This window comes from Capra hircus, chromosome 13 (assembly GCF_001704415.2).
Source record: "Capra hircus breed San Clemente chromosome 13, ASM170441v1, whole genome shotgun sequence".
NCBI lineage: Eukaryota > Metazoa > Chordata > Mammalia > Artiodactyla > Bovidae > Capra > Capra hircus.
This window is the reverse complement of record NC_030820.1, coordinates 53,300,314-53,325,602: the sequence shown is the minus strand read 5'-3', so window position 1 is coordinate 53,325,602 and position 25,289 is coordinate 53,300,314. Positions and strand designations below refer to the sequence as shown.

Here is a 25,289-nt window from a genome sequence, read left to right as displayed (position 1 = left end):
GGGCCTCCGTCTTCATGAACTGAATCTTCTACAAAGTCCAGGAACTGCCGTTTTGGCAGAAACAAAGCTCTGTTGGCCTCTCAGTAAAACCATGCCCATGGTGATGAAGGCTTAAGTCCAGGCAGTAACTCAGAAGTGTGGCCTTGGGCCAGGGTGAGCCAGCTAGTGGGGCACAGGCCACGGGTCTCAGGGCCGAGCCCTGCCCCCCTCAGGCCCCCTCCACAGTGCCCCCGCTCTGTTGGGTCAGCACTGGGTCCCCCACCTCCCTTCTCAGCAGCACGTCTTCCCCCACATTCCCGACCGAATGACCTGACGAAGCCCACTCCTGAGGTGTCCAGGCACTGGCAGCCCCCAGCCACGGCTCTGAGGTCGAGCAGACGGATTCCAAGCAATTTTGCTCATTCCTGCAGGGAAAACGTCTGGGGGCCCAGCCAAAGGAGAAGCCACTGGCTTGGAGTTCTAAGGGGCTAAGAAGAGACCCCTCTGACCTGGTCTGGGCAGGCCGGGCCCTGGTCCCAAGTGTCTGCTCCCACCCTGAGCTGGACAGCAGCCCTGGGCTCAGAGCAGCCACGACAACCTTAGGAGGCCACCTGTACCCCTGAACCTGCTCTGCAGTTCTGACACTCGCGTCACAATCCTGGGATGCCAGGTCCACCCTTACCGAGGTCCAAACATGAAGGAGTCCCTCACAAGACCCACACACTTTACTTCAGCTCAGAACTTTGCATCTGCAGATCCTCTTGGGAACCAGTGTGGGATGTTGGGATGGCCTGGCCAGGCTCTCCTGGCACAACCTTTGAACTAGCAGCTATAAACCCACCACGCTGAAGGCTTACAGCCTGGGGATAGCGGGCAAAGGGATGAGGCAGGAGCCTGGCCTGTACACATGGTACTGGCACATTTAAATGCTGTTCCCCACGAGCCATCACACAGACAGGCTGTGACCTGGAGGCACATTTCAATGGATGTTTTCTTGGAAGCTGCTGGGTTACAAAGCCTGCTGAGGAAAATCACTCTTAAACACTAACAGGCCTCAGGGTCCCCAAAGCCGAGGGGGACACACAGAGGACAAGGCGGTGGCCCTGCTGCAGGGCTGGGCATCCAAGCATCTTCACCAAGGGCCTTGAGTGATCAGCAGGAACCTCCTGACACGTTCCTTGGAAAAGGCCTGTTCTCCTATAAGCGGGGTAAGAATAAACAAAAATACTCTCTTCTAAGATGTAATAAATCTTTAATGAAAGCAAACCCTCCTCCATCGGGGATCGTGATTTATACTTCCAAGCCCCAGCCCAGGGCGGGCGGAGGAATAAATGGCCACCGTGATGGGCAGAACCGTCCCACGCAGCCCACACCTCAGGTCCTCGTCTTAGCAACTCGGGGGAAATCTGGCAGTTGCCTTGGTAACCCGAGGGATTTCAGACAGCAGCAACAGTACATGAGCCGAAATCACTTGTTGGATTCCAAAAACACCTTCTGCTCGACAACTGCTTTTAAAACATCAAACCCACGGGCTCATAGAGTGCCCTCATTCTTAACTTGTTGAGGGACTCTTCGATCTAGAGGCTTCCATCCCTGCTGCCCACCGGTGTAGGACAGGAGGGGAAGGCTCTTCAGCTCTGACCCCAACAAGGTTCCTTAAGTCAGTCCCCATGGACACTCTTCTCAAGGCTAAGGGACATTTACTCGTTACTGAGGGAGCCGACACAACCACCAGCAGGGAGATAGGTGGCCTTTCCAGCAGCTCAGAAACTTAACCTTCTTCTGATTTAGTTCAGTTAAACTCCAGTGGTTCTGGAGGGCTGCCCATCATGGACACAACCGGCGGTGGGGACTGCTGGCATCCGACAGACCCCAGGACCCCACCTCTCACGGAGCCATCCCTCCAAGGCCCTCCAAGGCGGCAATGGACTGAATCTGCAGATGCCTGGCCCAGCACTCAGGGCTGTAAGAGAATGAGAACCAGGGAGACAGGCCACTGTGTCCAGGGGCGATGAGAAAGTTCTGGAGACGATACTAGTATTTAATACCAATACACTCAAAAATGTTAAACGGGTAACATCTATGATACATGTGTTTTACCACAATAACAAAGCCAGTGTATCAGGAGCTCCAAGGATTGCCCTTCTGCTGGGGTGGCAGCAGCTGGTTCCCCCAGGACGCCCACCCCACCCAGCATAGGTCTAGCATCGGTGACATCTTTCAGGGCTTATGTTCATATTTTGCTGCCTTCAGTCCACCTCTGTCCAGTCATGAGGCCCCTTCCTGGAGAGGCCTCCCCAGTTGAGAAGGCTCCATCCTGCCCTGCCCCACCAGGGCCTCTCTGCACCCTGAACACAGCCCTCACGGCCAAATGCACCATTCAGGAAAGCTCGGTGCAGCCATAGTTATCACGAGCTCCACACCAGGAAGAGCATCGGGCATCTAGTAAACATTTAATTTGTTTACTAGCCTGTCCATGCTAAGTCACTTCAATCGTGTCTGATTCTTTGTGACCCCATGGACTCTATCCTGCCAGGCTCCTTTGTCCATGGGATTCTCCAGGCAAGAATACTGGAGTGGGTTGCCATGCCCTCCTCCAGTGGATCTTCATGACCCAGGAATTGAACCCACGTCTCTTAAGCCTCCTGCGTTGGCAGGAAGGGGCTTTACCACTAGTACCACCTGGGAAGCAGGTGGGAGACACCTAGCCTGGAAGACAGATAAAACCGCCCTCCAGAGGGTAAGGACAGTGTGAGGGAGCTAAGCTATGAGCCCTCACCACTGATGGACTGGGGTTCAGGAGAGCCCCACCCCCAGTGTGGTACTGACCCCCCACACACACACACTGCTCTGAGTGAGGACCACCAAGCCCACACTTGTTAGCAAAGAGGAAATACCCCTCGTTGGGATGGGAGCTGGTGGCCTCAAGCTGTCACATCCTCCAGCATAAAACTCATGCACGTGGGTTACAGCCCACAAGCCTGGCCTGGCCTTTCCTTCCACCTAGGCCACTTCACTTCGAGGAATTTTTCATCTCTTTAATGCTGTAATATTTCTATCTTTAAAAATTAAGGTATCCCAGCCACTACTTATGAGGCTCCCCGTGTGAGGGAAGTGGCCCCATACCCCACACTGGGCTCCTAGGCGTCACCCCACTTCTCCAGCTCCAGACCTCCTGCTTCAGAGAAGCCCCACCCCAGTTCCCTCTGTGTGTAGGTGGCCCAGGCGCAGCACTGATGGGGACACCAGGAGGTCACCACGGCTGCATTCTTGCTCTCACACCTATTTATTGCAACAATCAGGGAAGCCGCTTGTGTGAGCCTGGAAAGGTGACGCTTTGTGGACAAAACGAGTGGCCTCAGGGTCACCGACAAGCCATGTCTTTGTGCTGCCATGGCCCCAGCGTGCCTGAGCCCCGCCTATAACAAAGGAAAGGCTTACTTGAGTCACGGCTGCTGAATGGCCACCCGGATGTCGGGAGGAAAGATGGCAGTGGGGAGCCGGCCCGGCTGTCCTCCTCTACCTGCTGTGTGATGTGTCGGACTGTGTCTTTGTTTTTCCGATTCTTCCTCCGGCCCGTGGGCTGCCAGCCATCCCCAGCAGTCTGCTCTGAGAAGGAGTTCTGAATGGTGCCATCCATGGCAGAAGGCGGCTCACTGCCCCCAAAGTGGGCCGGTGAGAGCGGCTCCTCCTTGACGTGCAGGGGCCCGCAGCCCACGTCGCCAGGCCACAGTGGCTGTGAGGCAAGGTCGTCAGGGCCTTCGGCCTTGGGCTCCTGATCCTCCTTCCCATAGCTGCTCCCGCCCTCGTGACAGCTGGCAATGGCTGAGTCTCCAGAGGAGTTGGCGGGGCTCGTGCGCCGGGCCAGCCAAGGGGAGATGCTCCTCCCAGCCATCACAGCGGAGATGAGGGCGTCCGCACCACCACCGGGCGGGGCACCCACCTCAAATGCCTCGAGCTCATCCGAGGCATCTGGCTTGATGCTGATGTCCAGCGCGGCCTTGATGAAGTCATGGCAGGCCTGCACGATGTCCGTCATCTGCAGGAAGCTAGCCGCCGACATCACCTCAATGACGTTCCTGCTGGTGAGGGCCAGGTGGGCAGAGTACATGAAGTCGATGATGGCCTTGAAGCCCTGGGCGGTGACGATGTCCAGGTGCGTGACCGTGGCCTGCTCAGAAGTCTTCTGTACCTGGCAGTAGAGCGTCTTGAAGTAGCGGCTGCTGCCGAGCAGGACGTTCTTGTGGGCTTTGAAAACCTTGCCCTCCACCACCACACACACGTCACACAGCACTCCGTGCTGCCTCTGCTCATTCAGCTCGCGCAGCAGGTGTCGGTAGTGGGACGCGATTTCCATATCTTCCTTCCGGTTGTTCATCTGGGATCCTGGGGTGGCCTCCTCTATGGACTCTGTGGGGTGAGAACGGAAGGGTTACCCGCACAGTCACACATGCACCAAGGGCTAAAGAATGCGCAGAGGGAGGCGGCTGGGCACAGAGCACCTGAGGATGGCACCTGAGCCAGCTCTGTCCTCCTGCACACAGCGCTGTACACGCTGCAGCTGACCCTCCAACGAAGCAAATATTCCAGAAAGGAAGTGAAGGCCCATCCGCAGTTGAAGAGACTTTTTACCAAAACAGAAAGTCTAGGTGAAGAGTATCAGGTGCGCCTTCACCCCCACCCTTGAAGAAGCGTCTTTAACGGCAAAACGACAGCAACATCCTACACAGTCCAGCCCGCGGGGCAGGAAGGGCCGAGGCTGGGTGCCCACAGTTCAGTCCAACCCAGCTGCAGAGGGAGGAGGCCCCTGACTACCTCAGCTCCCCAGGAAGGTGTCCAGTGGAGGAGGGACCCAAGCTGACAAGAACCCTCTTTGTTATCCCAAGCACCCGAATCGTTTCTCAAGTTGGGCTCTACCGTGCTGCTCCCCTTGGTTCTGTTTCCCAGCTCTCTGCTGCCCCCAAAGTTTCTGGGGCCACCGGACTGTGTGGCTGAGATAAAGGCACTTCAGTGCTGCCCTGTCAGGAGGCCACGTGGGCAGGGCGCCCTCCGAAAACCGTGCAGGGATGTGTCCTGGCCTTTGCTGCTGACCAGCAGCCCTCGGTGTCCTTGGCCCGTGCAGTTCCATGCCCCAACCTGTATAGCATCACTGAGCATGTTGGTCCTGACATCCCCCACGAGGACATGGTCATATTGGACAAAGCCCCTCCCGCTTCAGTACAAGTCCCAGCCCAACCGGGTCAGGTTCTAAGGTGCTGGGGGCGAGGACCTCAATACATGAATTCTGGGGCCATCATTACCACGTGAAACCCCCCGAGGAAGACAGATCTTCCTTTTAAACTCACCCTTTCGCAGCTGGTCAGAGGTGGGGACATCGTCCACCTTTCCCACGGGGAGCAGACAGAGGGCAGGCAAGGGAGGGAGGGTGTGGGACACCTCATGGTGGAACAGCTTTCCCTGGACTTCCAACACATTTCCCAATGTCACCTGGGCTCACCTGCAGATGGCTGCAGTCCTCATGCCAGGAGAACGAGGCCAGGGAGAGTCCAAGTCTTTCGCTCCCTCATATCTCTCGACCGTCCCCTGGGCACTGTCCCCGCCAGCCCCCACCCCACCCTAAGACCAGAAGTAAACAGGCTACTTCGATCGTGAGACCAGTGGGACCTGACCCCAAGGATGGACCCTGAGGAGGAGGGGGAGTGGTCAGAACTGGCTATGGGGGGCCCCCAAACTCACAGCTGATACTGGGGTGTTCAACCCTGGGTGCATGGGGGCCCCCGAAGGCAGTCATCCCCCAGTCTGCTCTTCTTCCAGGGCATGCAAGGAGGGGAGGACAACAAACAGGCCATCCAGGTTGGCTTTACCCCACAGCTGGCATCACACTCAGGTTAACCAGACACTGAGGGAGGAATTGGAACACGTGTCAAGTCAGGAAATCAACCGTCCGAGTGTAAAACATCGGCTTCATGCCTGAGTCCACGAGGAGCTCCTGGGCATGTACAAGGGATGGAGGGGGGGTTGGAGGGAGGTACTCAGGCACCTAAGGACCCTGTATTCAAATTAGGAAGATGCAGGTTTCATTACCTGACTTCCTGTATGAATAATAAACCTCTTTATTCACCAGTGAAGCAGATCCTCTTAAGAATCAGGAAGAAAACCAAAAAGGGGGAAACGCCAGAGCCGTTTACAGAAGCAACTACCTCACAGGGTTTGCATTTCTAAAATAATTTCAACTCATATGGGAAGTTCTAAAATAAATTATTATTCAATCAGAGCAGCTTAAAAATCAGATATGTATTTCACAGAGAATCTGTTGTAAGAAAATACAATTTTCATTAGGGAAAAAAACTACCTGTATGCTAAAAAGAAGAGGAATCTAAAGGAATGATAATCAAAAATAGATTAGTCAGGGTCTTCCCTGGAGGGGCCAGTGGTTAGGACTCCACCCTCCCACTGCAGGGAGCATGGGTTCAATCCCTGGTCAGGGAATTAAAATCCCGAGGGCCTTGTGGTACAGACGAAAACAAACAAACAACAGATTAGTCTGCTATGGAAACATTAAGCATACCCATAACTTATCCAAGCCTACTGAAACTTTAGGGGAATGACTGAATTTGCATTACAAAGTTGCTCATGTCTGAACATCAGTGAGACGTTCATGGGGTCCTGCCCACCTGACCGCAGCAGAAGAGCTGCTGCCCAATGGGCATGACCCTAAAAACAGAAGCATCCTAGTAGTCACATCACACAGCAGTCTGGCCAGAAAGACGCAGGCCTCACACTAAAGCATGCTCACAGAGGTTTTTCTTTGAGGGCCAGGACAGCAGAGCATATGCCCTGCCCCAAAGGAGGGTACTGCCTAGTGGAGACGCACCTGGCCATGGGACACACACCTGCTCAGGAAGCACACACCAGTGGACTCACACTTGTTCATAGGACACACATGCTAAGTTGCTTCAGCCCTGTCCGACTCTTTGCTCCACTATGGACTGTAGCCCACCAGGCTCCTCTGTCCAGATTCTCCAGGCAAGAATACTGGAGAGGGTTGCCATGCCCTCCTCCAGGGGATCTTCCTGAGCCAGGACTGAAACTGTGTCTCTTATGTCCCCTGCATTGGCAGGCATGTTCTTTACCACTAGTGCCGCTAGGAAGCCCCACAGCACACACCTGTGGACAGATAACCTGACTGTCATTCTGAATTACCTGTGCTGCTGCATGGACCACAGGGCACTGTCATGCATTTCAAGGTCCACAGGGGCAGTCCTGTGAGGAAGGGACCCTCGAAGAAGAGCCTGTGGCCCTGAAGGGTCCCAGATGCCGCTCTGTCAAGAGAAGCTCAGGCTTGTGAGAACAAGGGGGCAGACGGGTTATCTGCTGCCACACCAGCACCTGCAACTTTGTTAAAGTGACCCATGTGCCGCCTGGAAGCCACTCCATCTCTACACAGGTTTCATGCCTCCTGGGGTCCCTACTCCCTGGTTTATTTATAGCTCGCTAATCTCAAGATACTTCAGCCTCAGACAGAATCACTTATGAGCACCTTGGTGCAAATACAAGTTGAATCCAAGTTCCAGACTAGACTCCAAAAGTGTGCCAATCTGCACCATGCAGATTTCGGAGACACCCTCAACAGACATAACCCAGGACACAGGGACCATGCAGGTGATGGCACGGCGAGTGATGGAAGGGGCAGCCGAGGCCTCATCCTGCCTGGTGGGAATCTTGCCTGATGCTGCCAGAGCCATTTCTAATACTGACGCCTCTGGGAAAGGTGGAGGTGGTCTCCAAGCTGCCTGGCAGGGAGCCTGAGTCTAGCCATTTGGAGCCACCAAGCTTATATTGGGTGCCACAGACCTGCCCTGCCCCAAGTCTCACAGTCCCGAGCCGGCTCCCATGACCCAAGAGACCCAAGTCTCGACTCTTCAGTATAGTGACCTGGGGTCAAGGCGGGGGGGGTTGAGGTCTCCCCTAAACAAGTTGCACTCAGACATGAGCACGGACCTGCTGTGCCAACCTCCTCTCTGAGCATCAGGGGCAGACGTGATGTCAGGGGCACTCCAGTCTGTCACTTCCAGGGTACAGAGCCCGCAGCACTCCAACCCCAGGGCACCTCACGAACCTTCTCCCCACAGCATCTGAAGGTAAGGAGGCTGCAACCAAGAACCATCTTCAAAAACTACCAGCAGGAGGCCCATCTCTTATTCATCCAGCTTGCCCATGAGACCACGGATACTCCGCTGGTAAAAGCCAAATAAATTGCCAAGTCTCGAAAATCACAAGAAACATGAAACATGCAGACTGCTCTGAGTTTATTTCATTTGCTGCATTGTAGGTTCAGATTAGTAATTCTGGGAGCAGAAGGGGGTATTCATATGCTTTTTCTCTGGCCCCTAAAGAGCTCCACCTTGAAGACAATTGGTTCTAATAATAAGGACACAGAATAGTGAATGCATTTGGACTTTGTATCCAGCTGCACTCAAAGAAACTCCAGGTGTGGGCAGGGATTGGGAGCCCTGGCCGACTGGTCCCTCCCCAGGGTCGGTCACCGAGTTCCAGTACAGAGAAGCCCAACACTAAGAGGTGAGCACCTCAAACACCCATGGAACCTCCTCACCAACCCGACTTCAGCTCTTCTCACTCTGTGTTTCCACTGTGCTCCATTTACACTTTCTTGAAATTTTTCTGGAAACATGACCTAACAGGTGAATATTGTTTTAAGGTGGAAGCAATGTACCTTTAGTGCTAGAACCAGAACACCCACTCCTGGTCTGCAGAAGCCAAGCTGCTGCCTGGAGGCCCCATGAAGCCCCATCTCTGCCCTTGCCCGGCCGGCCGAGCACGTCTAAAAGGCCCTTCCAGGTGGACACAGGTGAGTCTCTAGATAATTACACTGCTTGAAAGCAACCGGACAAAGGAGATGGTGCAGGAATACCTTCCATGAAACTGGAATTTGCAAAGAGACCTAAACGGGCAGGGACAGGGGCTGCCTGGCCTGGGAACAGCGAGAGACAGAGACACCGTTGTGTGCAAACCCACCCATTTACCCTCTTCCAATGAGTAGCTTGTTGTACGCGAATTATGACAATGTGGACTACAAAACGACTTTTATGGAAATATCCTTGCTCGACTACAAACCAGTGCGTACCCATCACCATTTGCCATGGGTTGAACTACGTCCCAGACTCACTTGTTGCACGTGACCTTATTTGGAAATGGGGTCCCTGTAGATGGAACTGGTTAAGACAAGGTCGCTAGGGTGAGCCCTGCTCCAACGTGACTGGTGTCCTTAGGGAAGGGGACCCTGGGACACAGACCTTCATGGGGAGACAGCTGTGTGACAGAAGAGATGAGGCCATGGCTAAGGAAGCACCAGAAGCTGGAGGGACGCCTGGGACAGGTCCTCCATCCCGCCCAGCACCTTCAGAGGAGGTGTGGCCCTTGTTCTCTGACCTCTGCTCTCCAGGGCTTCGATGGGATAAATCTCTGTCATTTAAGACACTCAGCCCAGGGTTCTGCTAGGAGCCCGGGACACACATGTCTCTTATGTACCAAAGAACCCACCAACACCAGTGGGTGATACAGTTCATATGGGAAGTGCTCGGCTTCTTCCCACCAAGGCCTCTGCCCATGGGCAGAACCCAGCCAGCCCCGGGCCCTCCCTGTGTGGACACCATGTCCCACATCCCAAGGTTCTGAAAAACCCAAGATCCAAGACACTAAGAACAGGAAACCATTTTATAACCCACACTTTATACACATTGTTTTCTCAGGGTTCCTTGTTGCCTTTTAAAATTTAAAACTAAGCTCCTGACTAGGAAGAAATATGCCACATTCAGTAACAGAAATTATCTTTAGGTACCCGGCGGGGTCAGCTCTGCCTGAAGTTTCTCCAGTGACTCACAGCCTGAACCTTGGGTGCTGTTGACCAGGGTGATCTCAGAATGCAAACCCTTGTGGGCCAGGGTGGGCCCCCGGCCCCTGCCCAGCCCCACCCCACCACCACCCTCTTCCCTGTCATGGCCTCTTTCAGTTCCCTCACCTCAATGGGACCAAAAGCCTCCTCCGCGCCCCTCCCTGGACTCTCCTACCTGTCTAGACGTCACTTCCTCTCAGGATGCACACACCCTGACCACACAGGGCCAGATGCACCCTGTCCCCACCCGCCTGCTCTGGCTCTCAGGGTGGAATGACCCACAGAATTCCAAGGTCTTAGCTGTGGCCCAGACTTAGTCCCAATGCGATTCCATATCAGCCCCTGAGGGTGTCCAGGAGCCTGGAGGTGTGCTGGGCACTGGGCTCAAGCCAAGTACCAGGCCTGCCCCCCCAGGCCAGAGCCAGAGCAGCACAAAGGTGCTATGAGGGCTCTCAGGGAGGATCTGAGGTAGGGGCACAAGCAGCAAGACTGAGTGAGTGGGGCCTGGGTATGGCCACCCCAGAGATCTGGCTGAGGCTGACTCTCAAGGTTCCAAGGCATGGAGCCACCCGCGCTGACATCCCAGCCCAGCCTGGAGGACTGCAGCCCAACTGGCATCACATGGACAGAAGAACCACAGAAGTCAGCCCAGCACCTTGGGACACAAGAGGCCTGTGTTTCAGGACAGTCAAGGGCATCGAGCTATGGTCAGCACACAGGCAGCCCAGGGAAGACACAGCACCTCCGCGTCTAACGAGAGAGCTTGTAGGACACAGACGGGGCGGGGCCACTGAGAGAACCACAAGGAGCCCGGGGTGGTGCCGGCTCGGACCTCAGGGTGGTTAGGGCACCAGCCACCAAGATGGGGAAGCCAGGGGCTAGTATATCAAGGGGAGACACAGGTTCCCAAGGGAGAGCAGCCCCCCAGGGGTCCCAGATGTCCTGATTGGTAGGGTGCCTGGGGCCCCAGAAACAATTGCAGGGGCAGGGAGAGAAAAGAAGAGACCAGGCAGGGAGACCTCCTACAAAGCCGAAGCAGAATCATGGCCCCAGCCAGGCATCCACCCAAGAGCTCTGTTGCTTCTGCTGGTGGGAAGCCGATCCACAAATTTGCTTTGCGGGGTTGGGGAGAGAAAGGGGAAGAGGTTACGGCTTTACCCATGCCCCCAGGCACCTCCTGCTACACTCGACCCTCACTGTGGCCCTTTCCTCTCTAAACCACGCACGACTGTAATGGACAGCTACCAGCTCCCTTCAGTTCAGTTCAGTTCAGTCGCTCAGTCGTATCCGACTCTTTGCAACCCCATGAACTGCAGCACGCCAGGCCTCCCTGTCCATCACTAACTCCCGGAGTTCGTTCAAACTCATGTCCATCAAGTCGGTGATGCTATCCAGCCATCTCATCCTCTGTCGTCCCCTTTTCCTCCTGCCCCTAATCCCTCCCAGCATCAGAGTCTTTTCCAATGAGTCAGTTCTTCGCATGAGGTGGCCAAAGTATTGGAGTTTCAGCTTTAGCATCAGTCCTTCCAAAGAACACCCAGGACTGATCTCCTTTAGGATGCACTGGCTGGATCTCCTTGCAGTCCAAGGGACTCTCAAGAGTCTTCTCCAACACCACACTTCAAAAGCATCAATTCTTCGGCACTCAGCTTTCTTCACAGTCCAACTCTCACATCCATACATGACCACAGGAAAAACCATAGCCTTGACTAGACGGACCTTAGTCGGCAAAGTAATGTCTCTGCTTTTGAATATGTTATCTAGGTTGCTCATAATTTTTCTTCCAAGGAGTAAGTGTCTTTTAATTTCATGGCTGCAATCACCATCTGCAGTGACCCTGGAGCCCAAAAAAATAAAGTCTGACACTGTTTCCACTGTTTCCCCATCTATTTCCCACAAAGTGATGGGACCAGATGCCATGATCTTTGTTTTCTGAATGTTGAGCTTTAAGCCAACTTTTTCACTCTCCTCTTTCACTTTCATCAAGAGGCTTTTTAGTTCCTCTTCACTTTCTGCCATAAGGGTGGTGTCATCTGCATATCTGAGGTTATTGATATTTCTCCCAGCAATCTTGATTCCAGCTTGTGCTTCTTCCAGCCCAGCGTTTCTCATGATGTACTCTGCATGTAAGTTAAATGAGCAGGGTGACAATATACAGCCTTGCCATATTCCTTTTTCTATTTGGAACCAGTCTGTTGTTCCATGACCAGCCCCCTTAGGCTGTGATGAGTCACTGGACAATACAAACATGCTCTTTTTAACGGGTGGATCAAAAGGCATATCCTGCCATGGATGCAATCCCCCCAGCTGCTGACAAGCCGCCTCCTCCTGGAAGCCTCCAGGGGCTCCTCCTATGACAGCACTCGTGGTGCCTCTGTCAATCAAGAGATACTGTTTAAATGTCCCAGCATAGCTCCTGGTAGAAGTAGCAGCGGACAGCACCTTCTTGATCCTGGGTGGGCCTGAAGGTCCCACCTTCACCTCACTGAAGGACATGACAGTGAGGCCATGGACAAAGGGCATCTGACCAGCGCCATGACATCCCAGGACCACAATTCAGAAATGACACCACAGGTGTGGCTGAGAGGTGGGCTCTGATGTTCTGCATCAGTCACAGCTCACAGCAAAGGTGGAGGATGGATACAGAGTTACTTGCTTTTGTGAGGTGAATCGTGTCCCCAGAAGACAGTACCTGTGAATGCAACCTTATTTGGAAACAGGATCCTGGTAGATTTAACCAGCTTAAGATGAGGTCATAACCCAGTGGGACGGGTGTGTCACAAAAAGGGGAAATCTGAACACAGACATACAGAGGGGGATGGAGGCAGAGGTGGGGTGGCTACAGCCCAGAGGTGCCTGGGCCACAAGAGCTGAAGACGAGGGCAGGACCCTCTCCCAGAGCCCCCGGAGGGAGCACAGCCCCAGGAGCCCTGCTGGGGGAACATGTTTCTGTTGTGTTTCTGCTGTGTTTGCCACCAGTCTGTGGCACTTTGTTACAAAAGCCACAGGAAAAAACCACACATCCACTTAAAATTTTTAAGTTTTTCTTGAAAACTGATCGGCCTAAGAAGGCAGAAAAATTATATCCAAGGGTTTTTAATCTGAGCTATACTGTGACTTGAAATGTTAACTCTAACACTTGTACTCCCTCTGCCAAGGAAAAACATCAAATCTAAACAGGAAAGGAAAAAAAAAAAAAGCAGCACCTAGTTCTCAAGCAACAGGATGAAATCCTCTGTAGTCTTTCAACTTTTGTCTTTGAAACACTTTCCAACAGAAGGAAAAGTTGCAAGAATGATTCTTGAGAGAACTCCCTCCTAACCCTTAACCAGATACACTAGTTCTTTAATATTTTGCAACATTTGTTTACATCAAGCAAATGCTGGAATCCTCAATCCTGGTCTTTTCTATTTAAAGTTGCATTTCTTGAAAACAAGAGGATCCAGCCAATAGTCTAAGGTGCTACCTAGGAAACCCCACATTGTACAGGTCACTGGCTTTGGACTGGGGCAGAGAAATGAAATGCACGACTCCTCGGCTGGTGGCAGGAGAGCCCGCATGCAGGCTCGGACAAGAACAAACATTTATTCTGGCATCTGACACAATTTTAGCTGCTAATCGGACATTTCCAAGTCCCCACTGTCATTCTGCATAGGCCTTGCAGACGGTAAACACTCATTAGATGCTCAATAAATGAAGGCTGGGTGGACGGTTGCCGAGTGAATGAAAAGTGTGCGTCTGCAGTAGCAGACAGGCACACACCTGAGAGAGACTCTCACCTCAGGACGCAGAAACCAGGTGACAGTGAGGCGTGAATCCCACTTCCCTCACCAGCTCAGCCAGTGTTCTCCTCACGAGAATCAAGCCCCCTGTCCCTCAGCCATGCAGCTATTTCATCAGCTGCCATTCAAACAGAGGGGCACATGCTTCAGACCCAGGGTTGGCTGTGGATGAAAACAATTTACCTAGTAAAGGACTAAGGCAAAAATGGCTCATGGCTCCAAACAAACACTGAAATATTTGAAAGAAATGATATTCCCAAAAAATTATGCTTAAAACATTCCAAGATGATACTACACTTTATTAAATCTAGAATTTTCAAATAAAACTTACATAGGTGATAATCATTTTGAACAGTTTATGTACAGATCCTTAATGAAAGGTACAAGTATCTTTAAAAGCAGGCATAAAATATAAAAACGATTCATTTTTTTAAAGTCAGAAATTCCGATGCAGACGTCACTGTCACACTTTGGACACTGAGTACCAGACACGCAGTCCCGGTTGCCTGGTCCTCGAAACAGGGTGGGGCTCCTAACGGTCAGAGGATGCCATCAGCCAGACCACCGTGTGGGACCAACAGGTCTGACTTTTCAACAAACACCCCAAAACAGAATAAAGCAGATTTCAGAGCCACCACCCCAAGTGTAACTTCTTCAAATGCAACTCCTGGGTCTGTCCTGACCGCAGCTCAAATCAACCAGTAGTAAAAACTTGGAGGATGCCATCCCCAAGCCTGAGCCCCAATTGGGGGCCCCAGGAGGTACTCACAGAACCACCCACATGAAGGAAAGCATGGGACAGTGAGACAAAACGTCTGTGATTTGCTTTAAAATAGTTCAGAGCAAAAACAGAGGAACTCAAATGTGAGAAGAAAAAGGAATTACTGAAGCTGGTGAAGGAAACACACTCGCTAATTCTGTGTGTGTTTGAAAACTTCCAAAATTTCCAAACTGAAAATACAATGAGGTTACGAAAGAACAAGATCACTTTTACAGAATCAAGGGAGTTTGTGATTAAGGAAGTTGGGTGCTAAGAGACGATGCTTCTCAGGTGGCGCTAGTGGTAAAGAACCCACATGCCAGTGCAGGAGATGGGAGTTCGATTGCTGGGTTGGGGAGATCTCCTGGGGGAGGGCATGGCAACCCACTCCAGGATTCTTGCCTGGAGAATGCCAAGGACAGAGGAGCCTGGCAGGCTACAGTCCATGGGGTCACAGAGTCAGACATGACTGAAGCAACTTAGCACACACACACACACACACACACACACACACACACACACACACACACACACGTATGTGCTGAGAGACAAGGCTGGTGCCTGGCCTGCAGAGCTGAGTCCAGGACTATGCATGCCAACACAGTGGTGGGGGTGGGGTGTGTGTGGCACAGCCTGTCTGCTACAAGAGTCACAAGGGTGTGCATAGGGACCTGGCCCCTCCCACCCCAGCAGGGAAGGGTCCTTATCCAGGAGGTGACCATGGCGGGGGAATCAAAGTGACAGCCGCGACCTTGGCCTCCAGAGGGTTCGGGTCCCAAGGATCAACAAGAGGGGGAACTTCACCTGTGAATGTGGAGGACATGCCAGGCATACAACAGCCCTGTCTATACCCACAGCCTTTATGACCACCATGGGACACTCCCATGGGACACTCCCATGGGTCACTGTAAGAATTATGACTTTCAGACCAGTCACTCAGTGAATCTATGTGATGTTATCTGAGGCTCCTCATGTTACTCTTGCATGAAAGGTTTTCTAAATTTTGAAGACTACATTTTATTTTCCTCATCTCCTATAAGAAGCAATAAAAACGCTGTCTAGAAAAGGGGCCCCTTCAGCTTCCCAGGGGCAAGAAAGGCCTGGGTCCATCTGGGGGGCAGATGGGCACACGGGTACCCAGCCCTGCAGGGGGGTCAAAGGAGGGGCCGTGCCCTGCTATAAAGCAATGGCACTAAACACCCACCCCAACGACCCCACCGGACACCCTGGGCTCTGCCTCTGCCCCCACCACACCCTCCCTCCAGGCCCAGCTGCATCTCCTTTGCTCTGTAGGCATCGACATCTATCTGCTCTGTCACATCCCCTCTGGGGACATACGACCCAACACAGCCAGGACCTTGTTGGCGCCTGCGTCCTTGGACTGAGAGCCCCTCCTTGCTGATAGCGTGGGGCTGAGTGCAGATCTGTGGGGCAAACTCACTAACACCGTGGTCACTGGCCTCATTCGCTCAACCATCAAGGGAAGGGCAGGTATGAGCGGTGATTGCTGGAGATGAATGGGGAGGCCTCAGGAAACCCTGGCATTGAGAAAGAAATGTGGCAACGTGTCAGGAGAACACAAGCTGTAACGGTGGAGAGGGCTGAGTCCTTTCCCCCAAAATGATCTGCTCACGTCTTAACCACAGGAGAATATAACCTCACTTAGAAACAGGGCCTCTGCAGGTGTAATCGAGTTAAGATTAGATCATCATGGTGGACACTAATTCAAGGTGACTGGCATCCTAATAAGTAGAGGCAAATCTGACACCAGGGTGACAGCCATAAGGGCAGGATGGGAGGCATGAGGGACACGTCTTGGCTGTGAGCACCCAGGACTGCCAGTGGCCACCAGAGTCTCAAAGAGGCAGGAAGTGTGTCCTTCCCTGGAGCCTCTGGAGAGAGGGTGGCCCTGCCCACACCTTGACTTAGGACTTCTGGCCTCCAGGTTGTGAGAGAATAAATCTCTGTTGTTTTAAGCTCCCAGATTAGTGGTCCTTTGTCTGACAGCCCCAGAGAACTCATACAAACAGGAAACTAACTTACACGGATTGCTTCCTGGTCAGATGGTAGGAAGGCTCTCTGAGATGGGCCATGAAGGGTTCCCAACCAGGATCCACACAGTCCAGTCCACCAAGCTCCCCCGTACCTGACTCAGCAGCTTGTGGCAGGGCTGGAAGTTGTATCCAGATGAAGCTCACCCCATCAAGCCAGAAACACAGCCCACCCCTTCCTTCAAGGAAGCCATATGGCAAAGCCACTCATATCCAGAGTCTGGAATACAGACAGGTTTCACAGCAGCTCAGCCAGGGGTATGTGGGGAGTGCCCTCGAGACAAAGGGAGAATCGTTGTCTGCCCTAATAGTCACATGTCCGCTTCAGTGTGTATCAAGAAAAACATAACTGAGATGCCTGACTCACGACTTCATGGATATTCTTGCTTCTTAAGATGAGGCAAAACAAAGGTAAGTAGATGTGAGACTGGTGTGACCCTCAGGCAGTAGCATGGGCAGCACTGAGCTGTGCCTGCCCTGCGTGCTCCTCCAAGGCTCAGTGCATTTGCTGAGCTCAAACACTCTGTCTTTGAGGGACCACCTGAGCCTCAGTGAAGCGGGTCTGCTGGATGCAGTGCAGGTGGGTCCCCTGGCACTGACCCTTCTGACCCTCTTCTCAGGCTTTCAAGGGCACATGTACACCTGGAAGTGGTCCCAGCTCCCTGGCCTCCTGAGGGCCCTGCTCATCACAGAGGAACCACGGTCACTGCAGCCACGCGGTACACCTGCTGACTGAAACCTCTGTCTTCTCTCTGCTCCCAAGTCCGGGTATTGGGATTTCCACCCCACAGCAGCATCAAAAGCAGCAGACAGAGAAGCCAGAAGGGAAGAGGTTTAAAAGACGTCCCACCCACACCCCAGTGTTTTTCACGTCGTCCAGTGGAGCTCAGTGACTTTAAAGGTAAGGCAGTCCAAGGACAGTGTTACCTTATCACTCCCTGTTCTGATCTCATTCTGCCAACAATGTAAGAAAGAATAGGGGGACTTCCCCAGTTGTCCAGTAGTTAGGACTCTGCTTTCATTGTCGAGGGCACACGTTTAATCCTGGTTGGGGAACTAAGATCCTGCAAGCCACATGGTGCAGCCAGAAAAAAAAAGAAAAATAGGAAAAGTCAACGTACCCAATATTAAAGACCACTTTTCTCAGGTGCCCAGCAGGCCTGTCATGATACATGGTCACTGTCCCCGTGAAGGGTGTGTCTGCTACTAACTTATGAAAAGTTCTTCACAACACTCTGAAGTTGAGGGGTTAAGTCTTCATATAAAATAATAGCAATGAAACAACAATATCTCTATATCACCAGAGGCAATGAAAAAACACCATGCCTTCATGGAAAAACCTGGAAACTTCCTGCTTATGGAGTTATCCATGTATAACCAAAAACAAAAGCAAAAGTGAAATACATGGTAACACACACACTTTAATAATATAATCCTGAACAGAACTCTGAAAGTGCCAGGAGGAAGCTGACCGGAGAGGTTCTACTCACCCCAGATGAGATGCTCAGCTCTTGGCCAGTTAGTGCCCAAGTGGTGTTGAATGTCCTGCCTCCTTTAGTCTCCAGTTGGAAATTAAACAATACGCATGGACACAGCATCAGCAGCAATCGCCTCTCATCAGAGGAATGAGCCCCTGTGAGACATTGCTGAGACTATTCAGAAGGGAAGGCGACCGTAGGCGGAAGCTCGGGTCTCTTCCTCAACAGCAGGGACACATGCCCTTAGCTTTCTCTTACCTGAGGAGCTTTGTAAGGGAAATTGCCACTTTTAACTGTCCCCTCATTGCCAGTTCTTACTATTAACACTTTAGAGGCAGATGGAGAACGCTGGTCAGTGGAGAGGGGTCTGAGACCAGCAGTGGAGGCTGCATTCAGACCACTAGCCACAGGAGTCATGCTAAGGCAGTTTTCATGGGACAGGGCAGGAACAAAAAGAATAGCTCTGTCCACTCTTCTTAAACAACCCCCGGGCCCTGCCAGTGGGGCCTCACCTTGTCTGATTAACAGGCCCCAAATGAGACCATGTTGGAAGCTCTGGGACCCTCCCCCACAAGGGCTGATGAGCCCTCCCCAGTGTCCTGGGGTCCCAGGGTTCTTGGCCTTGGAGAGGAGAATGCAGAAGGCTTCCTGCACTTTGATCACAGGAGTTCCTAGACCAACCACCGACATGGGGCCCCGTCCCACTGGACTGGCAGCCCCCCAACCCTGGTCTAGATGCAAAGACCCACTGGAAAGTCAAGGGCTGCTGTTTACGAAGAGCCAGAGTGGCAGGGACCTCAGGGTGCACACAAGCCGGGCGTGGCCCCCTGCTGAGAAGTGTGAGACGGTGGGGGAACAGCTGGGGGAGGGCTCACAGACTCCAGGTCACAGCCCCGAAGCTCTGCCACCTGAGGCTGCTCCACTTTCACCCCAGAACAAGCATTTCTCTCTGTGTCCCGCTTCTCCACGTGACCTTTCCCCTGGGGACCTGGGACGTGTGGCCCGCCAGCCTGCTCCACTTTTCGTGTGAGAGAGGATGTGGGCCACGGAGCTGGCTGCCACAGGGCTGGCAGGAAGGACTGGGCTTCAAGTGCAGATGGACAGCTTCTTCAGAGACCAGGGGTCAGAGTGGGGCCTAGGCCAAGGGGACCGATACCCTGGAAAAGGCGATGGCCACCTGTGTGCGAGACTCTGAGCATCGGGCATCTCTGAGTCAACCTCGCCTGAAGCACAGGGGACGTCGCTGGTCCAGGAACTGAATGTAGAGGACCTGTCCTGAGCAGTCAGCTGGCTCTGCGATTCTGAGACTGTTCCCCACAGAGTCAGCCCTCTCCTGCCCTTGAAGGAAACAGTAGTGTCTGAGCCATCTTCAAACTTCCTAAAAAAGAGGAAACTCCGGCCCTGAAGCTGCACTGCTTAGAAATGGGATGGGATGAGAAAACACACCTGTTCTGGACACGAAGGCCCATTTGAGGCACCTGCCTGACAGGCACTCTGCTCCTCCAGAGACCTGGCCCCTCCCCTGGGTCTAAAACACAGCCGAACCCGACACCCAGACGTCATCCTGCCCGCCCCACCCTGGGCTTCTGGGCCACCCTCCTGATGGTGTTTTCCATCACCCCATCCACCCTCTCACTGAAATCAGCAACCCAGTGTACTGGTGCTGCCCCTCTGACCAGTGAGCCCAGCCGGGAGTCCGAGTGGATCTCATGAAGCTCATTTCTGTGCATCCTGACACAGGGCCTGTGCACCTCGGCACGGCCACCTTGAACTGAGGGCAAATCACCACCTGGATGTGAGCCTGGAGAACAGCGAACCCAACCTTTAGACGGGTGAGTAGTGAGTGGCCAGCCTGAGGGTCCTTGCTCCCCAAGCCGAGTCGCTGCTGGGCTCTCCGGCCCCAGGTTCAGCCGAGGGACAGTGTTCAGAGTGGCCAAAAAAACCTGGGTCAGACCCTCTGCATGCCAGGTGACACACTGAGAGGGCAATCTGCCCAAAGCCGCCCAGGCCCCACCCACCATGTGTCCATCTTCACGGCAGCTCCGGTTGCTTCAGGTTTTCAAACCCTCTCTCGAAGACAGAGGCATCTTCTTTCTGCTCCACAAAGAAGGGGTCCCACCCCAGGTCCACTCAGACAAGCAGGGCTGGGCTGCCGCTTGGGGGCCAGGAAAAGGACAGCTTCCCTGAGACTTTCCCCGTGAGCGTGACATTTAGGAAGGGATTCGTGTGCTGAAACACGGGCTTTGGAAGGCATCATTTGAAACTACGTCGCCTCTCGCCCCCAACCCCACAGCCAATCAGCCCCTAAAGCTGCCTGGCCCCAAGGTTTCTGCCCTCTCCTTGGCTACCCACACTCTGTGAAGCGGAAGTTAGAAAATAATTTGCCAATAGGTACTGGAACCAGGGGCTGGCACCATAGGCCCAACCTGGGCCAGGGGAGGAGTCTGCATGGACACTCTTTCCTCCAATAGTCTTCAGAAAGCCCACCAGGTGGGCCACACCCATCCTTCTCTGAGCTCTCACTAGCATCTGCCATTCACATCGGTGGTTCCTATAGGGCCCCCACTCTGACCCATCCCAACAGGTCAACAGCCCCACTGCAGGAATTCTGTCTCCAATCTGGCCCACAGCAAGCTCTCAATACAGCCAAAAATCATCATGAATAAGAAACTCTGGGAATGTCTCTCTAATGTGACTCAAAAAACACACCTGTCTAAACACAGCACCTCTATAAACGCTGTTGAAAAACACGCTAACACTGTTCCTCAACTTTCTAAAGTGCCTAAGTTGCTAATTTTTTAAATCCAAATAATGACATTTTAAAAGGTTTAGTCATTTCAAAATCTAAATAAGAGTTAAACGGCAGTGTTGAGAGACACTGAACGGAAAACTTTGCATCAATCACCCTAAGGTCAGACCTGACTGGTTGAGTTTGTCCTTATCCTTCACTAGAACAACTTTTCAGCTTGTTAGAAAAAGTTATTTTTCTTTTCCATGACTTCTCCATCTACAAGCATCTGTCATCACCAGAAAACCAGAACCCAGAGCCCAAGTACACATGCGTCAGGCACATACCATACTGAAGCTCGTAAGGCAGAAAAGAGGGAAAATGCCGGTGAACCCGGGGCTGAAGACCCCAGCTGTACTGGCCATTCCAAAGTCAGAGCCAATGGCAGAGGACACAGGGGCCGGGGTAGGACAGGACAACTGTGTTGCAAAGACTGAAATGAGTCATGTGGTCTCGACAGAGATTTTCAAGCATTGTGTATTCTCAGGAGTTGGGCCATTCAAGCACACTTGTAGCAAAAAGAAGAATCTTTTTTGTTCAGGGGAGCGGGCAGGTTCACAAGGGAATTCTTGATAGCCTATAATTACTCAACAAGATTTTAAGCAGAATATGTTCTTTCAGAGAAAAGGAAAAGCCTCTGTTTTTATGAGGACACGACACCCCCAGAATAGGGCACAAGAACCCTCCGCCCATATTAACACAGCAGTCAATAGGGCACCTGGGCACAGGAAGCACCAGCAAAGCGAGGCACGAGTTCAAGTTCAAGTTCACAGCTCCAGGCTCTCGGAAGATGTTTTGCGGGGCCTTCACTGCTGGTCAAAGACCTCTGATAGAGCAGAGCAAGCGCACAGCTGCCCCAGAAACACAGACCACAGGGACGCAGTGGCCCAATTTCGCTTAATTTGAAAAACCCCACATAAGGACAATGTTGAAAAGTTTGTAATATTTGGTTTAACATGTTTGCAAATAACACATCGTCTGACTGTAAAAGTGTCCTTCCAGGCCCCCAGTGGAGTCTCACCCATCTTCAGTGTCGACCTCACCTTCCAAGTGCTTATGTGTGACCAAGGAGGGGGGCAGCCCCCTCCCCCTGGATGATCGAGTGGGGATACAGAGCACCCAAGAGGATTGGAGCCCCTGCAGCTAACACTCCACCAGTTCTGAACACCAGAAACTGGACGTGGAAAAAGAGCTCATTTTCAAATCTTAAACAGCTAGGTCTGAACAAAACTCATCTCATCCAAACACAATTCTTTCATCCAGGGTAATGTCAATGAGGCCTAATGAGATCCTGTCCTGAGGCTGGCCTCCAAGAAAGGCTGACCTTGGGGTTTAGCCTAGAGGTGAGGCTGGCCTCCCAGAAAGGTTGATCTTGGGGTTTAGCCTAGAGGTATCCATCCATACCCCCTAAACAGAACTCTCCCATAAACACCCACATACACCTCCTTCCCTTCAGTAAAAGATATAAAAATAATTACTAGTTTTCTAAGGGAACATACTGTCTAACTCAGACTTACATCTAGTAACTTCTGCCTCAACAACCTCTCACTTAGTCCTTTCTGAAATAGCAAGGAGTCTCAAAGTTTTCAGTTCAGAGTATTTATCAGGAAACACACCAACTAGAAGGAGTGCACTATAGTAAAATTCTATTGTCTACTTCATAATTCATGTGAAAAACCCTTCCATAAGTTTCCCTTTGGGGAACAAACTATTTCCCCCTCCCGATGAGTGAAAACACTGCCTTCACAGGCTACACGCAGGCCAGCGACAGACCGAATCTACAGCCTGCTACCCAAAGGGAAGTTAGCTTTGATGATAAATCCAGTATGAAAGATTCTACAACTGATACAATTAAAGCGCACTCAAGGACTCCGCACAGGTGTCTGAGCCCAGCGGCTCGCCAACGTGTTGCTAATTAGCATTTCTTTAAACAATGCTGATAACAATCTTGCCTCCGAAATCCACGACAAATGCTTCGCTGAGATTGGAGCAAGGAAAGCGTAAGAAAATTCGCTGAGAATCTCAGTCAAACTTTCTTTTGTTTGTATTTCCTCGGTGTCAGAAAATACCAGTTCTTCGCCCCTTTGGGTTGTACCCAGGCTCCTCCGTCCAGCCCTATTGTGCGTGGTCCGTTAAACCTACAAATAATGAATTTGTCAGCAAGGCTAGAGGAACCCCAACTAGTCTGAGCCCTCCTCCTGGTGCAGAAAATCGCCCATTTGCCATCCAGATTGAGTTGTCAGACATTGACTCGTGCTACCCTGCGAAACTGACATGTCTATTTACAGAGAAACAAAGACGCGGCTCGCGGCGGACCCCGCTCGCTCCGCGCGCCCCGTCCGCTCCGCGCGCCCCGTCCCCTCCGCGCTCCTCTAGTTGCCCGGCCTCGAGGCCCCTGCGCCCTGAATCAGCCAGTAATTAAAATGGAGACGAGGCCAGTGCTGGGCTTCAGGGGGAGACAATGACCCCCAAGGCCCGGCGGAGAGCGGGGACCCGCCGCGCCCACCTCCCGCAGTTCCGACTCTTGGCAAACTCGGCGCGGGCGGGTCCGGGTGCGGCTCGGAGGCGCGGGCGGGGGGCGCGCGGGGCGGCGCGGGCGGGGGGCGCCAGGACGCCCCCGGGCTGCCTCCTGGGGCCGGGCGTTGACGCAGCAGAAATTACCAGCTGGAAAATTCCCCTTTCGGAGGTAACGGGGGAGGGACCGCGGCGGCGGCAGCAGGAGGCGCCGAGGACTAGGGGCGCGGGGCAACCCCGTCGCCGCCTCCGCCTCAGCGCGCAGCCCCGCGGGGACCCCGCGTCGCCCTCGCCCGCCCCGCCCCGCCCGCGCCACCTGAGCTCAGGGACCAGCGGGGACCGGGCGGGGGTCTCTACCGCCGCCCCCAGAGCTGCAGCCGGGCGCGCCGATCGCCGCCGGGAGGGCGCCCCCGCGGGGCGGGGCGCGGCGGGGCGCGAGGGGCAGGCGGCGGGGGCGCGCCCCGACTCGGAGCGGCTCCAGCCCGGAGCGGTCCGGCTGGCCTGAGCCCCGGCCCCGCCAAGATGCGCCGGCCCGGCCGCGGACAATGAGCCGGCGCCGCTTACCTGTGACCCCATGGGGCGCAGGCGAGGGCGGGCGCCGCGGCCGCCGGACCAGCGCCGGTGATCGCCGCGGCCGCCGGGCGAGCGCTGCGTCCGGGCGGGTCCGAGCTGCGCGCTCGCCTTGGCCGCTGTGTCCGTCTGTCCGTCCGTCTGTCCGTCAGGCCGGCGCGCGCCCCCGCGCCGCTCCAACCCCACGGCCCCCGCCGCCCGCGCGCGCGCCCCGCCTGCGGACCCTGACCCCGCCCCCCGGCGCGCGCCCGGCCGCTGCTGATTGGCCTGCGCCCCGGTCCCGGCCCCGGCCACCGCCCCGGGCCCCGCCCCGCCGGCCCGGCCGCCGCCCCGCCCCTCGGTCGGCCGGCTCCGCTAGCGGGGCGGAGGGGGCCGCGGCGAGGGTCGGTGCGCCTCCGCCCCCCCGTGGGCGGCTGGACAGCGGAAGTGCGGGCTGGAGCTCGCTGGGCATTGTGGGAAGCCCCCTCCGCAGGGCTGGCGGGGGGCGGGGGTGGCGCGGCGTGGGGTCTCCCGGTGCCCGCGCCCCTTCCCACGGAGACCCAGCATCCCGCAGACCATACGGTCGGACACGTGGGTCTGGACGAGAGCACCCCAACTCTTGCCCAACCGCGCACCTGGCGCTGCCCACGCGCCTATCCCCCGGGCCACAGGCTGTCCGCGTCCCCCGACGCGCAGTCGCGCCGCACAGGTCTCGCAAACTTCGCGCCTTCCCGGCGGTTTGTGCGGCCGCGCGCGGTGGAGCGAAACAGCGCTCCCACAGCGCCCAGGGGCTCGGGGCCGCGCCGTCGGGGACCTCGGCTTCCCCCGGGAGAGGCGCACCTCAGGGCGGGGGCCACGGGACAGTGCGTGCCACAGGGGATTGGATTTGGCCAATGGAGGCATCGGCGGCCGCGCGCGCGTCGGTCCTTCCAGCCGCGTGGTATCCCCAGGGCTTTGCCGCGCTTCCCCCGCAAGCGATCTCGAGTCCTGCTGCCCGAGAGCAGCCCCATGCGTCCCTTCTCGCCCCCGCTGTCCTTGAGTCCTCGGGCAGACGGAATGGGAAGCGTGGCCCCGCATTCCTGGCTGGCCTGTGCGGGGGCAAAGGCCACCTCGCTTCCTCTCCCGGCCGCGACGGTGGGAAGGGAGGTGAGCCTGTGGCTGGCCAGTCGCGCAGGGGAGTTGAGCACGACCTGGCCATCCAATGGGAAGGCGCCGCGGGCCATCTGCGCCCTACCTCCCTGCGGGCCCAGCGCCGCGGAATTCCTCGGGAGGTGGGAGGCGGCGGGCCATTATGGATGCTTTCTCAGGATGTGTAAGGAGGCATTCACTGGGCTGCTGGGGGAGGGCAGCCTGGGGTTGGTGGGGGGGAGGCGGGAATTCTCCTTGAGTGAACAAGGCCGGCCGCGGTCTGGCAGCCAACGATGAAAAGGCTGGGACACTCCCTCGCTGCAGCCGGCGCCTGAAAATGGCTGCAG

General features: G+C 54.5%; 1 protein-coding gene across 2 annotated transcripts in view; it reads right to left on the bottom strand.

Annotated features, from left to right (window-relative positions):
• Nucleotides 1-24,885, bottom strand: part of ZBTB46 (zinc finger and BTB domain containing 46) — a 51,443-nt gene extending 26,558 nt beyond the window's left edge. The window contains exons 1-2 of one of the 2 annotated variants that reach the window (XM_018057499.1): nt 24,655-24,885; nt 3,421-4,389 (exon numbers count right to left, since the gene is read on the bottom strand). In XM_018057499.1, coding sequence (XP_017912988.1) covers nt 3,421-4,357 — 937 coding nt within the window. In that variant the 5' untranslated portion in view covers nt 4,358-4,389; nt 24,655-24,885. Of the gene's footprint in view, nt 1-3,420; nt 4,390-23,829; nt 23,985-24,654 lie in introns of those variants that run through there. The other variant, XM_018057498.1, reaches the window with a different exon arrangement.